A 15,939-nucleotide genomic window follows, 5' to 3' on the forward strand; every position below is an offset into this window, starting at 1 on the left:
ATAGAGCTGGAAGGCACGCAGGGAAATCATTGCCAATGCAGCTGTGTCTGTGTGCGCAGGGCTCCGCAGCCCCTGGGGAGGCGAACCACTGTAGAAGTCAGTGTTTAAAGCAAGTCATTATCACGTTATGAAATGGAACAATTTTTCTGATTTACAAATTCCCCACTGCCTGTTCTGATACAAATGCAAGCAAAGTGCTCTAACGCATGGAGCCACTTCAGGGCTGGCTGACATGAGGTGTTTCCAGCTAAGCCTGGTTCCTGCCTCGGCTCCTCCTGCCCCGACCCACCCCGCAGCAGCAGGGCCCTGCTGGCACGCAGCCTGCCGAGCCCACACGTGCTAGGATGTGCCTGTGTGTCTGCAGGGAACCGCAGGGACCGTCCAAAGGACAGAATAAAAATGAGGCTAGCAGCTTTATTTGGAGCCCCTGTGCTCTGGATTCAGAGCCAGGGCAGAGTGCTCACCAATTCTACAAGTATCAAAATCAGAAGTTGTCCTTGCCAAACATATTCACTAACTGTATCTTACTTGGGCTTGCTTTCTTTTTAGCGAAGAGTAAGGAGATAAAAAGGAAGATGTTGGCTGAACTCATTCTGGATCTGTACACCATAATTGCTTTTGTCTTCCTCCTGGTAACAGCGCTGTGTTTGGGGGTCTCTGTGCGCCCCAGAGTAAAGGACACGGGCTGCTCCGCTCCGGAGTCCTCCAGGCACACGTCCCAGCACGGGCACTGCCACCGTGCCAGCAAGGCAGGGTTCTCCTGCTCTGCGGCCACCAGGGAAACTGCATTCCTCACATGGGGTTAGGAACTACCTTGAGGCAACAGCAATTCAGGTGTGATTTGTAGGTCATGATGGAAGTCATGATGGACAAATGTGCAAGGGAAATAAATGTGCAGTGGAAATGGCTGGAACAAAACCAAGCAAAGCTGGTTCAGATAATGTAAATCTGCCCTTTTGACAAGATCCAATCCTTTGCAGCCACTCAGAGTAATTCCCTACTGTCCTAGGAGACAAATGCTGTGACAGCCCCAGGAGGCTGGAGCCTATTAGGAGCCAGAGCCCAGGAGATGTGCGGCACGGGCAGGACGGGGTCAGCCACCGCACGTGGTGCCTGAATGTCCCAGGGGACGCTGGTGGCCACGTAAGGACTTGGTGGGGTACACTGGGACTCAAAGATGTTGTCGCGTATCTGCAAGGGCAACACAGCCTGAGAACTGTGTTGGTTTTTTCAGTGTCAATTAAGGATGAACTTGGAAAGTAACACGGTCATTTTCAGCTGTGACTCAGATAAAGGGACGGGACTGGATTCTCAGCAGATGACTACACATGGTACTACTGCACATGGACAAGGTTTTTTCTATGGTAAGTACATTTTGCTTTCAGTTCGTGTGGTATTGGTACATGTACAACTGCTGTGCAATTATACACTAGACATTTCCAGCTATTTGTGAACTGATGAGGTATTATTTTTTTTCTAAGCTCCTCAGTTTGTCTCACAGTGAACAAATCTTGACCTTGTGCAATACTCACATCTGTGCTTTGAATTAAAAAGTGGGCTGATAAGCAGTCTATTTTATTACTTGGAGAGCACAGGTCAATTTTATAATGAAGTTACAGCAGAATGGATTTACAATTGCTCATAAAGATACCGAAAACAACAACGAAAGGAGGAGGACACTGGCATTTATTAGCTCCTTGCTTCAAGAAACACATTAATCAAATGATATCCAATTTTAAAAGACCCAAAGAGGCATATATGAAAGAATTAGTCAGTAGATGGGTAAATGAATTAACAGTTCAGACATGTAATTAATAGCGAAAATCCGACTGTGAAAAATAGCCTACGAATAACCCAACATACAGCCTCATCCATTTAAAAATGACCCAATTATTCCTGGCTTCTTCAATATCTATTATTTGTCACACTGAATAACATTTTTTTCATGCACATAACTGAAATAAAAGCCAAATACACGCATACAGCAGTTTTCCAACAAACAAGATTCTGCTTTTTATTGTACTTAGAACAACAGATTTTAGGATTACAAAAGAGCCAAACACCAAGCATGAAGGTCTGCCCCATGGCACAGCACGGGCCGAGTGCTCGCACGGGACCCAAGCATGGACTAATAGTCAAAAACTAAATAGTTTGATTTCCCCTAGTGTAGTATAACTGGCTTTGTCTTTATCCTGGGTGCCGGCCGGGCTCCCGTTTTTGGTTCGTTACAAGCAGGGATGTCGGTCAGGCCAGCGCTCTGCTTTCCGAGCTGCCTCCCGGCAGCGGGCTGTCACCTGCTTCCAGCCTCGACGGCACCGTGACACGGCAGGTCTCCATCTTCCTTGTTCTGTGTATTTAAGGCCAGATCGTAGCTCCGATAAAGAACAGCAACAACAAAAAAAGGAACAGTGGCAACAAGCCAACCGATGTCTTTCTCTAGAAGCAGAATTTGGCCTCAGATGCTATTAATTTAGGCAAAATACGGCCATTTTTGAACAGTGACTGGAAAAGACCGCAATGTTGCAACCACGGTAAAGTTTCAACCCTCGTAAAATGATGTGTGTATACTTCAACAAAATTGCAAATCGTGCAGAGGACAAAGGTTGACAATGCAGCAAAAAGGTCCCACAGAGACAGGGCAAAGGCTTTTCGATACCGAGTGTGGGAAGCCAAAAGGTCGGCCCTCACCTTGGAATCACTCGCTTGGAAACAGGCAGGAGAAATAACCACATTATTGTACCTGAAATTCTTTCTGCCCAATCTGTAGGCTGCTTGTTCCTTTTCTTTTGGTAATCCTGTGGTGTTTGCTTCATGACTTTACTTAGCTATGGTGAAACAAGCAATTGCAAATACATTACATTATGCTTTGTTACTTTCATGAATATAGCTGTGGGTTGGGAGTCCTCCCCAGGCAAAAAGGCACCAGCAATGAGCTTTTTGGCTTATTACAAAGAAAATAAAATATATCAATATAGAGAACTCTTTTTATTACAGAGACGTTAACAAATAAAAACAGCATTAAATTGCCACAGAACACAAAATACCTGGCACAGAGAGCAGCTTATTATAAATTTGCTGTGGTTTTATGTGTGGTGCAGATATTTGCTTTTTGAATCACAAAGGCAGGTTCCCCTGCCATTTTAAATGGGAATGAACAAAAGTCCCTCCTTGCTTCCTCAAAGCAGTGACTACAGCCCCGGTGAGCGAGAATACAGAGGTGTGGGAAGGTTGCAGTCTGAGCCTTTTCTTCTGGAAACCCATGGCTTGATGGCCAGCTCATGCCCGGGGCGCTGGCAGCCGCCCCCCAGCTGTGCTGCCCCTGGTGCCAGGCACTCGCCGGGGGCACCGGCCGTGGCCGCGCCGCACCTCCTGCATCGCCAGCTCCTGCACGGCTGGCCAGCAGGCACCAGCACGCGAAGGTGCAGAGAGAAAATTTGCCGGTCCTTGTGGTACGATAAAGTATTTCTGTGCCTCTAAAAAATCTACTTTGAAACATCAGTTAGGAAGCAGCTACCACTTTGTAATTCCAGGATTCTGCCCTAAAGTGCAAGGACACTTTGTGCAGTTGGAGAGGGCAGAAATAAAGGATGCTCTGTTGTCCCTCAAGTGCAAACACTACCCCTGTCTAACCAGGCAGTTAAAGGAAAGCTGCAGATGCAGACACTGACACCAGACCATGCCAGCGCACGCTCCTTTCACGTCATGCAAGGACAGACCCTTGACAACTGGGCAGTACGTAACCAAAAAAAAAGTTGAAATCAAAAGCTCCCATTAGTACTGGCACACAGACTCACCTCCTGATGAGTACTTAGTTACCCTCAGTGTGCAATCAGGAAAGAAACCTTCTTACAGAAGAACATTAAATATATATTTTTAGCAATATAAATTGGGGCATGCCTCTCTCTCTATATATAAACATATATATATACATTTAACTTTTGTTGTTTTATTGAAACATCTTGGCAGAGGGATCAGTACCTGGAGCGACAGCTGCCTGTACCTGGGGGCTGCAGAGAGAGCCCTGGGTTAGATGGCTGCAGGGAGCCCAGCTCTTCCCAGCCTCCCTGGCACCACCCCGGGCACCCTGCGGGACGTGGCAGTGACCTGGCTAGCTCTGCACACACTGCAACGAAGTGGGACTCCATTACACCGTGGTAGAGGTGATAAGCGCCCTCACCTGCCTCCCCAGGGCCAATCCACTTGGTGTTTACCTGCTTGTGCACAGTGCAGGATGCTCGTTGCTCTGGCTTAACTTCATTTTTTCTGAAGCCAAGCAGAGGGCTCCTCTTGGCTTCTCTGGGAGCAAGTTAAGGTGGTGCCAAGCTCTTCAGAAGATGTCACACAGCCCCTCCACCCCAGCTCCATTTGCACCCGTTGTCTCATTGAGCTTCCCATACCATAATGCTCCTGCCAGGCCAACAGCAGCATGTTCCTTGTCCCCCACCTGCTGCCTTCGAGGGGAGCCGATGGTCTGAGCAGCGACCAAGCTTACACCAGCACAAGAGCCCCCGTAGTGCCGGGACAACGCGGGCTGTGCCCCCCACGGGGCTGCGGGCCCTGGAGGGGGTCTGCTCCCCGGCTGCTCCCCGGGGACCTCAGGGACACCGTGACAGGATTGTGATGATGGTGAGATTCTCTTCGCTTTATTAAAGCAAAAGTAGACAAGAAAACACAAAAGAAAACACAAAGTACAAAGATATATGTCAGGATCTGGACTTTGGTATTTCTTAAGCCTCTTTTTTTTTTTTTCCAGTTCCTGCAGCAGCTGATAGAAATAAACAAAGAAACAGTGTTAGCCTCCCCCCAGCAAATACACACTTGGGTGCTACTGATCCTGGCTCCCAAACCCTCCAGTGATTCCTCCGAGAGTATCATAAAAAGCTGACTTTTGGAAAAAAAACAAAAAAAAAAGTTGCAGAAATTGACTTTGAAATCAAAGAGCTACAGAACATCAGCCTAATGCACAGGAGCTGTGGGGTGTTTGTGGACAAGGCAACCCAACTGCCCACCTACACCATCGGACAGGTGGGACTGCAAGGGAGCACATGCTTCCTTCTTAAAGCACACCTGGCTGGAGAGGCATCATACGCACAGGCTGCAGGCATCTGCCAGATGCAGGCAGATATACACAGGTAGTATCCTCCTTCTAGATCATTTTTCATTCACACTGTGCGTCCACCAGGAAATCAGTGTATGCAAATCCCTATTATATCCAATTTCTTCCCAGCCTCCCAGCAGAAAAGTAACCAGCAGGCTACCTTCACACTCATTAACTACTGAAAACCTCACTGACATGAGCTCCTGCAACGTATCAAGCTCTCCAGAGAAGCCATTTAAACTGACCATAAGCATCCTCCTGTTGATGACAGAGATCAGGGCATTTTCAAGCCAGTTACTCATTGTACTCCTCTGCTAATAGCCAGAAAATGTTCAAGAATGGAGGAATACACCAGCAGGGCATTTAATTGATTCATTTGCAAATATTAATAGACCATACCAACACTTAAGATGCTTGCAGCCACAACCCTCTAAACAGAAGAAGCTATTGGGAATCTGTGCCTGCTGGCTGATGCTCAAGAAAGTCATCTGTGGCTTCTGATGCCACCTGCAAGAAGGGCTCTCGGGAGGAACAGCTCAATCAGAGCCATAGATACCAGGAGAGGAAATCTCAGTACAAATAACTGTAAAGAGAGACCCTCCGTTCAGTATTTTTGTTTTTCCGCACCCCTTCCCTTAAGGAAAACACCATATAGCATGACTGAGGAATATCAGTAAAATTAAAGGCTTGTTCTTACTGAGAGTCTGCAGAGAACCCAGACGCACCACAAAGGTGTTTGCCGGCAGAGCTGATGGTTATGCTCAGCTCGTGAAAGGTCCAGGAGCAGAATTAGCACTGTCTGCTGCACGGCAGCGTCAGGAGATGTACATGGCATCAACCGTCCCAAACCTAACTTTCTTCTCTGTAAAGACGTCTGACAAACACGACTCATTGGCATTGCGCAGGGGGAATAATGTGATTTGTAAGGAGGCTCACCTCTCCAAACTCCCAAACTTAACGTGCCCTTTCTGCATGTTTGTGCTGGGAGACCACAACAGCACGCTGCTCGGGGGCACCAAGTCTCCCAGAGGTGAAATCGCTGCCTGTCAGCAAAACCACAGGCAAAGGCCTCATTTGCTGCTGATCTGTGTCCGTGTGAGGACGCCTGCAGGCAGTCCAGGCCAGCCCTGCCAGAGCCCGCCCCGATTCACCGGCCAGGGCTGGCAGCACAGCTTTGGTGGGCTCACCAACGTGGGGAAGGGGAGAACCAAAACACCAAGGGGAGGGAAGGTTTGACTGCTTTGTGAGAAGTGGAGCCTGCCAAAAATGCAAATCTGGATGTGGGCTGGTGGGCCTGCACTTTCTTGCGAATGTGAGGTATAAAATGGAGTCAAGCCAGCATCTATGTCTGAGAAACCAAGCCTCCTTTCCTCAAATATTCCTGACCACTGGGAGCCATCGGCAACTGCAGATCTATTAACCTTTGAATTTGTCTGGTTTTGCACTGAATGCCCAGGTTCTCTAGGGTGTGTTTATCCACCTGCACAGGCCGTGCTGCGTCCTGCATTGCATCGGCCCAGGCACGACGCGGAGGCGTGACGGTGCACACAGGAGGTGCCTGCAGTCAGCTACCACAGCAGCAGGAGCCACGCACACCTCTAAGAAGAGAGAAGCTCTCTTAAGCATTTTCTTTATGCTTCCCTGAAGCGCCATGGAAATACCATGCCTGTTGCCGTGACCATCTCCCACGGGATAGGGTTAATTACAGGCCACAGATCCTGCAGAGACAGTCCTGGCTGCTCCCCTCCTGGGACGTGGGTCTGCTGGCGTCAGAAAGAAGAGTTTGGACAAATGGAAAATAAGTAGTGTAGCTGAAACACTTGGGCCTCGGACACCCGGCGTGAACGGAGCTGGTGCGGGGCAGAGGCAGGTGGGACTGGCGGTGCCCAGCGGCAGAAGGGCAGAGGCTGAGGTCCAAGAGGCGTCAGGCACTTGTGAAGGAGGGGTAGAGCTGTGCCTGTGGGGCAGCAGCTGTCCGCGACCCAAACGTGACTGCTGAGCGCCCAGGGGTCCACTGGGCACACGGACATCCAGTTTGCCTCAGGAAAAATATCCCAGGTGGAAAGCAGTAGCCACCAGCAGCCCCTGCAGTGGTGTGCCATCGGCAGCCCCTGTATGAGGGCAGGGCACCCTCCGACTCCGAGGCAGGGTCTGTAAATTCAACAGGTTGCTAATTCATCTCTTTCCTCTAACTCCATTTCTCTACTGCAACACTTTAACTCATCTGCTTCCCAGCACCATAACACAAATAGAATGTCCCAAGGGAGGCCAGTAAAATATCCCGTGCCCAAACGTATAGGTTCGACCTGCTTCTCACTTTGTTTTGTTTTACAGGGGGGGAAAAAAGAAAAACAACACAACAAAAAAAAAATACACGAAACAAAAACAACCTACTGGTGGCATTTCTCCCAATCTCCCATGGCCATGGGCCACTAGAAGTCACTGCGGAAAAGCCAAAGGAGAGAGTGCAGACACTGTGCCAGGGACACCAGGCCACACGCCACGTGTCCCAGCAGACCAAGCCAGCCAAACCTAGGCAGAAGCCATGGCAGGTAGTTCAGTTCAGAGGTACCACAGGAAAAATAGAAATCTAAGGAATCCCAGCAGATAGTTGCTACTGTCTGTCTTCTCAGCACACCGTCTTTAGAGGGGATTCCCCAAGGCACTGCAGTACAGTAGTGCAGAAACAATAGGCAGGAGATGGCTGAAATGGGGGTGGCAGAAGTGGGAGGTCCCCGCTGGAAGATCACTCCGCGTGGAAGTAGATAGGTTTGACTTTTCCAGACAGGATCTTTGGAACCTGCACAGAGATGATCTCGGCCATCATTTCGGGGTAGTCCACGCTCACCATATGTGCCTTAATTAAAAGGTCAAATGTAAACTGATGCAGATCCTTGGCAATCTAGGAAAGAAATAAAATCTGTTAAGCAAAAAGCCCCTGTTCAGTGATTTCTCTGGGAAGGTGCTGAGCACACGGCAGCAGACACAACATACCTGGGCTGGACCTGGTTTGCTCTCTGGATGTCACTGCCCTGCTGGCAGTTACCAGGCAGCAAGTATTAGACATCTAACTACATGGGCAGAGGGCTGGCAAGGACAGAGGACCTAAGTTCTTAGTCACAAATAGTGATTTTTTGATTTTTTATTATAATTAACTCTGAAAGTAGAGTAGATTCATGGAGGGACACTGTGATTTAGGACTGTTTTGCTAGACTATCATTGGAAAGTAATTGTCTACAAAGAGCTCTTCATTGCTAAACAAAGAAAGGTCAAGGACCCATGCACAAGGGTGACTATTGCAGGGAGTGACAGACACAGCTAACTGTCACCTTTCACTCCCTGAGCACTTAGGTGCCCTCTTTCCTCTGTCGCCTAATCTAGGAGTATATTGTAATACTGTCCTGCAAATGTGTTAACAGTTGCAAAGCAAACCACATCACAAGTGCTTTGACAACCTACGTGCACCTGATCTGCTTCTAGTTTGAAAACTTGCAAGGTGCACCTGTAATAAGTAAGCTTGTCTTAGCATAGATTATTTCACTCCTCTCTTTCTTCACTGAAATATCGCCTGGGTCCCACATGCTGATGCTCTCATTTCCTGTTCAGCAGCTCCAGGGACATGACAGTGGGCAGAATCTGCACTGTCTCCTGCCCACTTGTCTCCTTTTTAACAACAGAAGCACATGGACACAGCCAGGGCTGTGTGTGAAAACACTGAGGGAGAGGAGCAGAACAAAAATGACAACAAAAGAAACTAAAGAAACAATGACAGGTAAGACATCGCGAGCACAGTGTTCATGTCTACGAGGGCTGTACCACCATTTCCCAATGTTCTTGCATCAGCAAGATTCCCTCTTCGCTATGATCCCAAATCCCTATGTCCCAAATAAATCTAGTAACTTTGGACTGTGTACAGGCAGACATCTCACTGTTCTCTCTTACAGGATGCACGGAGTCCAGGACCTTGGTGAGCTGGTAAAATCGCCGAGAGCAGGAGGTAGGGTTCTTCCTCTTGCAAGCGATGATCCGGTCAAGCTCCTTAATGTAATTCATTCGAAGTTCATCAAAGAGCTTCTGGTTCTTCAGGCCATCCACTGGAACTGGATGGAACAAGGAGAGGAAACAGTAAGAGTTGCCCAGAAAGCACAGAGAAAAAGATAAGCAACAGGAAAGCTGAAGAAATGGTTAACACAGGCCTACTGGGAAAGATCTGCCCTCCCTCTGATCAGCCATGGGACCGCTGCTAACCAAGGACCCTTGCTCAGCACTTGTGACAGAAGGGAGGCACAGGACCGAGGTGCAGCACCATTTTCCTACTCAGCAGCCAATGCTGAGCAGTGCCCAGAGGGGCAGCAGATGGACTGAGGAGCCACCTCGTGCAGGAGCTGCACGGGAGAAATGCTGCAATGTGCAGGGGCAGGATGGGCCGGCAGCAGCGGGTTAGGGCACGGCATCCTTACACTTGGCAGCTCGCTGCCTCCGCACAGCTTGAAGCCGCGAGGAAAGATCCAATGCCATCCCTTGGGGAGCACAAGTACATGCGTATGTACACGGAAAAACACCAGACACTTTCAGGGCAATACTGCGTACAGCCGCTGGTGATCTGCTGCAGGACGGATGCGAGTACTTACTAATACTGAAGAAGAGTAGAGCCTTCATACAGAGAAACTCCTGGGGTGTGATCTGAAGCCAGCCAAACTCCTGAGAGAGGTGCCGCATCCTGACACATTGGCTGTACATTCTGGATTTGTGCATCCGGTATCTGGCACAACAAGATGCACAATGCATTGGCAGGAAGATTAAAGAATTGCTTGTGTGATGTGTGGGTGTTGACAAGCTCTGCCTGGCCCAGAAACCCAGCCTCGCCTGGAACATCCCCACTGCAGAGGGGGAATGTTGACAGCAATGAACAAATGTTGAACACGGGAGAGGAAAGTTTTTCAAAATACCTCCATGTGACCTCCTGTGCCTGGAAATGGATGACTATCTTGGATTTGCAAGGTTCATTTGACCCTCTGCCTTCTTGAAGAATGACTGCATCGATTCACCATATTCGGCTATCCAAAAGGGACACGAAGCCGAGCCCTGAGCTCTCAGGGAGGAGGAGTGCTTTTGCTTACTGCTGTGCTTAGTTATTGTTTTAAAGCTTCTCTGCCTTAGTCTCAGTAAAACCTCCCCAACTCCATGCTGATGGTTCATCAGAGAGAAATCATCAGGAGCTCGCAGTATACATTTCTCTCTGTTTCTGCTCTCTCTAGCTGATCAAGCAAATTGAAAACCGGAACTCAAATCCCTCAGGTCTGTGTGGCCCAGCTCTTCACACCCTGTACCAGCACCTGTGGCTGCCCTGGTGGAAGTCCAGCTGAGGGCAAACTTGAGGGAAAGGGAAGCAGGAATAGGAGAGACTGCAACTCTCATTATTCCTGCAAATTACTGCAGAGCAATTACAGGAAAAAAGCAGGCCCCTCCTATGCTTTTTTGGTCAGCTCTCAAAGCCTGATTACTCAGCTGTACATTTCATAAGCAGACAGTAAAGCAACTTCCTTGCCTTGTTCTCGTTTCTCACCTAGTCTGACTCAGACAAAGCAGAACTTTAGACTGTTGTTATTTTGCACTTACTCATTGAAGACCAAATCTGGAGCAAAATAAAGCATCCTGGAGTTGACATTAGTGAAAGATCTCCAACCCATAGCAAATACCATAAGACCCATCCAAGAATACTGGATTATTGACATCTGGTCATCCACATGCAGATTACGAAATCCTATTAAAAAAAAAAAAAGCCAGAGGCATGTTACAAATTAGTATTGTGTTCCTGCAGTTACCAGGACTGTTTTCATGCAGACTCCAACTCTCCCACAGCGACCCTGTAATGACATGGTGGTCCACAGGCTGATCTCAGCTCATCCCAGGACACACAAATGAAGCAGGGTGATACAAGTGAGGTGCATCGAGGCACTCAGACACTGGTGGGAAATCAGGAACATCCAAACCACAAAACTACACCTGAAAAGGGAGAAAGGGAATCCCCCAAACACAAGGAGGAGATAAAGACCACGTTAAAGACACAAACAGAAAAGCATTTTAAAGGAAGCCCATAGCAAGTTGTAATAAATGACACCTTTTCCCCAGAAGTCTCAAAGAACTTCAGAAATCGTAATTGAAGGCTTTGTAAGTCCCAGTGAGATGAGCAAATCTCATTCTCCAACAGGCTAGGCAAAAACAACACAGGAGGGTGGGATTGTGACTTCCTAAAGTCCCACAGAACCAGTGCTCAAATAAGAGCCCTAAGCACGTCCCCCTACCAACAGAAACAGCTTAGTGCTGCAATCATGTTCATTTCTAGGTGCTAATTAGAAATCCAGAGCCAACTGGCATCTCATTGTGCCACACACTCTGCAGCCACAGTGGAAATCCCAAAGTTCCTGCTCCAAACCATTTGCAATTTTCATGTGAGACAGAACATCAAAAGTAAATGAAACAAACATCCGACGACAATTTGCTTTGTTCTGCTACCTGAAATAGATCGTCTGATCACGAGCTGGAGCCCCAGACAGCAATACAGCCAACTGTACCAAAGTCTCCAGGCACAGAGGCAGAAGCAAGCCTTCATTAACCAATTACATCCTTGGGGTGAAATTCTGGCACTCAAGGAAATCAACATTTTCTCATTTTGAGAAAATCGCATGTTATTCCAATCAAATATTAAAACAATTCTAACACCGTCAGTGTGTAATTATAACCCACAGTGTATAATTACAATCCACTGAGGCAAGCATCTGTCTCTTGCTTGGGAAGCTGTCAACTGCAAATGAGCACAAGTCGTCTTTCATTGCTGACAGAAATCACTTAGGTTTGTACATTTTCCCTTCAGCTTCCATGTCACCACAAAAAGCTAGCAGCAAGTGGGCAAGGAGTGTCCTACTGACCCAGAGCAGGTGATTGCCATTCTGAGGGCTCGTCGCTGCCTACTGACAATGACAGCTTACAGGCAGCCAGAGCAGAGCCTGTTTGCAGAACACAAGCACAGATGAGGCATGTGGACAACTCAAAGACTTCGCAGAATTAGTCATGGTCATCTCTAGGACATGTCCTGGTTGGAATTTCATTTTTACTTACGGTACTGCATGCTATTAAAAACAAACAACAACCCAACAACCAAAAATAACAAAACAGCTTCTTACTTATCTAGTAAATCTGTTCAGAGATGAATTCACTGCCTACTAAATGTAAGAAAACAACTGTTTTCCCCTACTTCATACTTGCTTCTGATATTTTTTCCTGCCTAGACTTTCTGAGAAGACTGGAAAACTTGAGTTACTTGGAAAGGAGCCATCCTGCTGGTCCCCAGAGCTGTAACTCTGCGGTGAGTAAGAAGTGTGATGGTGCAGGGAACACTCCTGCACTGTCACTCCAGTGATGAGAGTAAACATCTCGTTGGGCTGCTATGCACTCAGCTTCTTCCAAAGTCAGTACTTTTTTTTCTCCCTTCTTAACTTGCTCTTTGAAGGAAAAGCATCTCGTCTCTCAGAGGAATTAATAGACAAAGGAAGGAGCTTTGCTGGCAGGTGTTTCCGATGCAGTGTGGCGAACATGAGGAGCAGATGCTGAGCTCCTCCGGCCAATGCGGGCTTGCTGTGATGGGCAGCTCATGCTCTTGGTCCTTTTGAACAGACAAGACCATGGCAACACACTTCCCACGAGAAGGGGGCTGCTGCGTGCCGAACCTTCCCGAGCCCCCTGCTCCAGGAGCCATCCGCTGGGAGCAGGGCAGCCCACGGCCATCACCAGGGACTTGTGTTCGCAGGAGCCGGGCTCTGTGACGCTTCAGGGGCCTGAGCCCACGGGACCCCCACTTCTGCTGGGTGCAGCATCAGCAGGACGAAGCAGTTGCAACACCAATATCCATGGCAGAACTCGTCACTCAGCTTAACCCACTCGCGATGTTGTAAGCTCGGCGTGCATTTAGCAAGTTGTACAGTACAGGTGCAAACCAATGATCAAAAAAGGCTCTGCAGGTTTCAGTTCTTATTTATAGACTCAGCTTGGGTTTCTCCTAAACATTGAGTACTGGCTTTTCAAAATATTTGTTGAAAGTATTTGTTGCATCTACTCCTTTTGCGATGAGAAGGATTTTGGTGCACTTATTCACTACCTTGTAATTATAATGTTCACTAAAAAAAATATTTGCACCAACTCTATCAGTGTCTAAAGAAAGGTATTTGAACACAACAGTTTTGTTGTTATAGGACTTAGAATTTGCTTCTGCGTGTACAAGAAAACAGGTTGTACAAGCAGCGCAGTAGACTTTTCTAAAAGGAATCACCACTTTCAGTTTCCAGTCTGGAACACCTTGAAATAAAACTTGTTTTCAGAAGCCAGATACCTATGACCTCTTGGAAGCCTATTGCTTTCAGGCGTCTTAGATGACGTGTGGTCAAAATCACTGCAAAAGAAAATAAATACAAATCTACTGCCATAATATATTGCTAAGTTTCCAGTACTGCCATAGTAAAGGACACCTGACTGATGGTAACTTCTGTGGAAAGCAATCATAGAAAAAATAAAATTAAATTTACTGATGTCTTGAGTGAGATGAAAGCGTAACCTTTTTCTTGTGAACAATCTTTAAGCAGCAAAGTTTAGAAATAAAGTCTTTATCTTCTCTGTTGATATAGTGCTGTGTCATAATGATATCTCACTAAGAGTTAAGCAGCTGAACACCTCATATGTTACCATAAAGTAACATTTCAATAAAAATGAATACTTATTTATTATCCTGGAAAATTTGTTGTCCAGAGAATGGAAGAAGACACAATTAATTGCATCTTTATAATTACAGGGTGAATTACATGTAACATAAGGCAGTAGATCTGAAATAGAAAGGCAAGCAAGCAATGGGCCTGGAATACCCAAAAAGCCCTAACTTAAACAGCAATTACTCAGAAATTTGTAAAAGATGCAATAAACAGGAGTATCTACAATGATACTGCCTGTCAGGTGGCATATTTCACCTGATAACATGTGCATCGAGGTGCTAGAGACATGAAGTGCATTCATCTGTCTCATTTGCAGCAGAGTAGCAGCTTGCCCTTTTGCTGGTCTGCTGTGAAGCAGACATTTCCCATACACTTGCAGACCAATTATTTTTTATAGACTGATTTCCTAGCAGCTTCAGGAATGAACTGAAAATTTTTCATTTTCTAACAGTTAAAACGATTTTTAAACTAATGTGTTTGAGTGCTGACCTAAATTAACCATAACATCTTGACTTAATTTTTATATATATAGGGAAAAGAGAAAATAAGAGAAAATACAGATTTTACGAATTTAATCAGACTTTTGAGTTCTGTATTTCAGTAGCTTTCTTGGCAAGCTATGGTTATTTAATCTTTCCTTTCCAGGGGAAGCACAGTCTGAGTCTACCTTGTTCTGCTGCAGACATTCAATTACATTGCGTCCAAAGGGCCATGCATTAAATTTTCTCCACTAGCAGAGGCTGATACGGCTACTGACATTGCAAGCATGATTCAGAAATGCTCCTGCTCAATGCAGTCTTGTCGCTGACACTCAAGGAAATTATTAAAACTTTGTGAAGTAAGTGCAGCAATGCCTTGCCGCATATTAATCACCCTCGGTACACAGGTGAGGTTCAATGGAAGATGCGAGGTTAATACACATCTATTAGCCAGGATCAATCTGTTGACTGCAGTATCAGGCTGACGCTGCCTCTGTTAACAGGTGCAAATTCTCATTCCTCCCGCCAGCAGCAGTCACTGTAAAGCAAAACCTCTGCACCTTTACAGGGATAAGTCCCTCACCTGTCAAGCAGAGCTGCTCAGGCTTAGTTAGGGCCATGCTGGTGCCAGCTGGGCTGCGTTCGGCGGCTCCAGCGGGCAGATGCCGTGTGCCCAGGGCTGCCCACAGGCACAGAGGCAGAGCCAGGAGTGCCCACGGAGCACCAGGGCTGCCTGTGGGGAGGAGCTGCCCTCGGCCTCGGGCTCTGCTCCTCCTGCACCAGCCGCACTGGGCAGCGCGGCTCCAGAAAGCTCTGCGGCCACCCGTGGCACCTCTCTGCCAACAGCACTCATTAGAAGCCTCTGGCCTCCCAGCAGGCCAAGTGCACATCTTTTTGTTTTGGTAAACACAGCAACACCCCGCTGTTTTAAATTGCTTGGGCTCTGTTTCCATTACTTCTCCCCCTGCATTGTTTCCAGCACATCGCTGTCCCCTCGATCTGCCCTGCGTCCAGCTGCCTAGCTGACCGGCAGCCCCAAGAGCTGGAAACACTTCTGCACTGTTAGTCAAAGTGTAACTTAAAGCGATTCTAGCCAGCAAACTGCCCGTGGCTATCCAGCAGGACACTGCAGGTCTGACAGGCATGGGGGCCGCCCCGAGCAGCAGCACATGGCAGAAGGCAGCACTGCCAGCAGCGGGTGTGCAGCCACCAGCAGCGGGTGTGCAACCACCAGCAGCGGGTGTGCAGCCACCAGCAGCGGGTGTGCAACCACCAGCAGCGGGTGTGCAACCTCGCCGCAGCAACAGCTGGGTCATGGCTTGAGCAAAGGGGCTGCGTAACCACAGCCCGAAGCACAGAGCAGCAACAATGCTGCAGTTGTTTACCCCTTCCCTTGAAAATATCAAGAGAATGACTAAGTGGTAAATTTGTCATTGTTACTGTTAAACTCCATGTTGGCATATGTCACACAACTACAGGGAGAAAGCTGGGGAAAACAAACTGGCGTTGCCTCTTGCTCCGGGCACAGTGCAGCTGATGGTGACGCTGTGTTCCCATCAGCAGCAAGCTCTGCAGGCTCTATCCACGCTGGCATCTCTTCACA

General features: G+C 47.6%; 1 protein-coding gene across 2 annotated transcripts in view; it reads right to left on the bottom strand.

Moving 5' to 3' along the window:
* Positions 1-1,787: 1,787 nt before the first annotated feature.
* Positions 1,788-15,939, bottom strand: part of AR (androgen receptor) — a 60,219-nt gene continuing 46,067 nt past the window's right edge. Inside the window, exons 5-9 of one of the 2 annotated variants that reach the window (XR_014618800.1) lie at positions 10,718-10,862; positions 9,730-9,860; positions 9,041-9,198; positions 5,796-8,000; positions 1,788-4,641 (exon numbers count right to left, since the gene is read on the bottom strand). Coding sequence is in view for 1 of the 2 variants with exons in the window: in XM_084294057.1 (XP_084150183.1) it covers positions 7,845-8,000; positions 9,041-9,198; positions 9,730-9,860; positions 10,718-10,862 (590 nt within the window). In the remaining variant the exon portion in view is untranslated. Of the gene's footprint in view, positions 8,001-9,040; positions 9,199-9,729; positions 9,861-10,717; positions 10,863-15,939 lie in introns of both variants that reach the window. The other variant, XM_084294057.1, reaches the window with a different exon arrangement.

Source organism: Netta rufina (assembly GCF_964035555.1).
Source record: "Netta rufina genome assembly, chromosome: 12".
Taxonomy (NCBI): domain Eukaryota; kingdom Metazoa; phylum Chordata; class Aves; order Anseriformes; family Anatidae; genus Netta; species Netta rufina.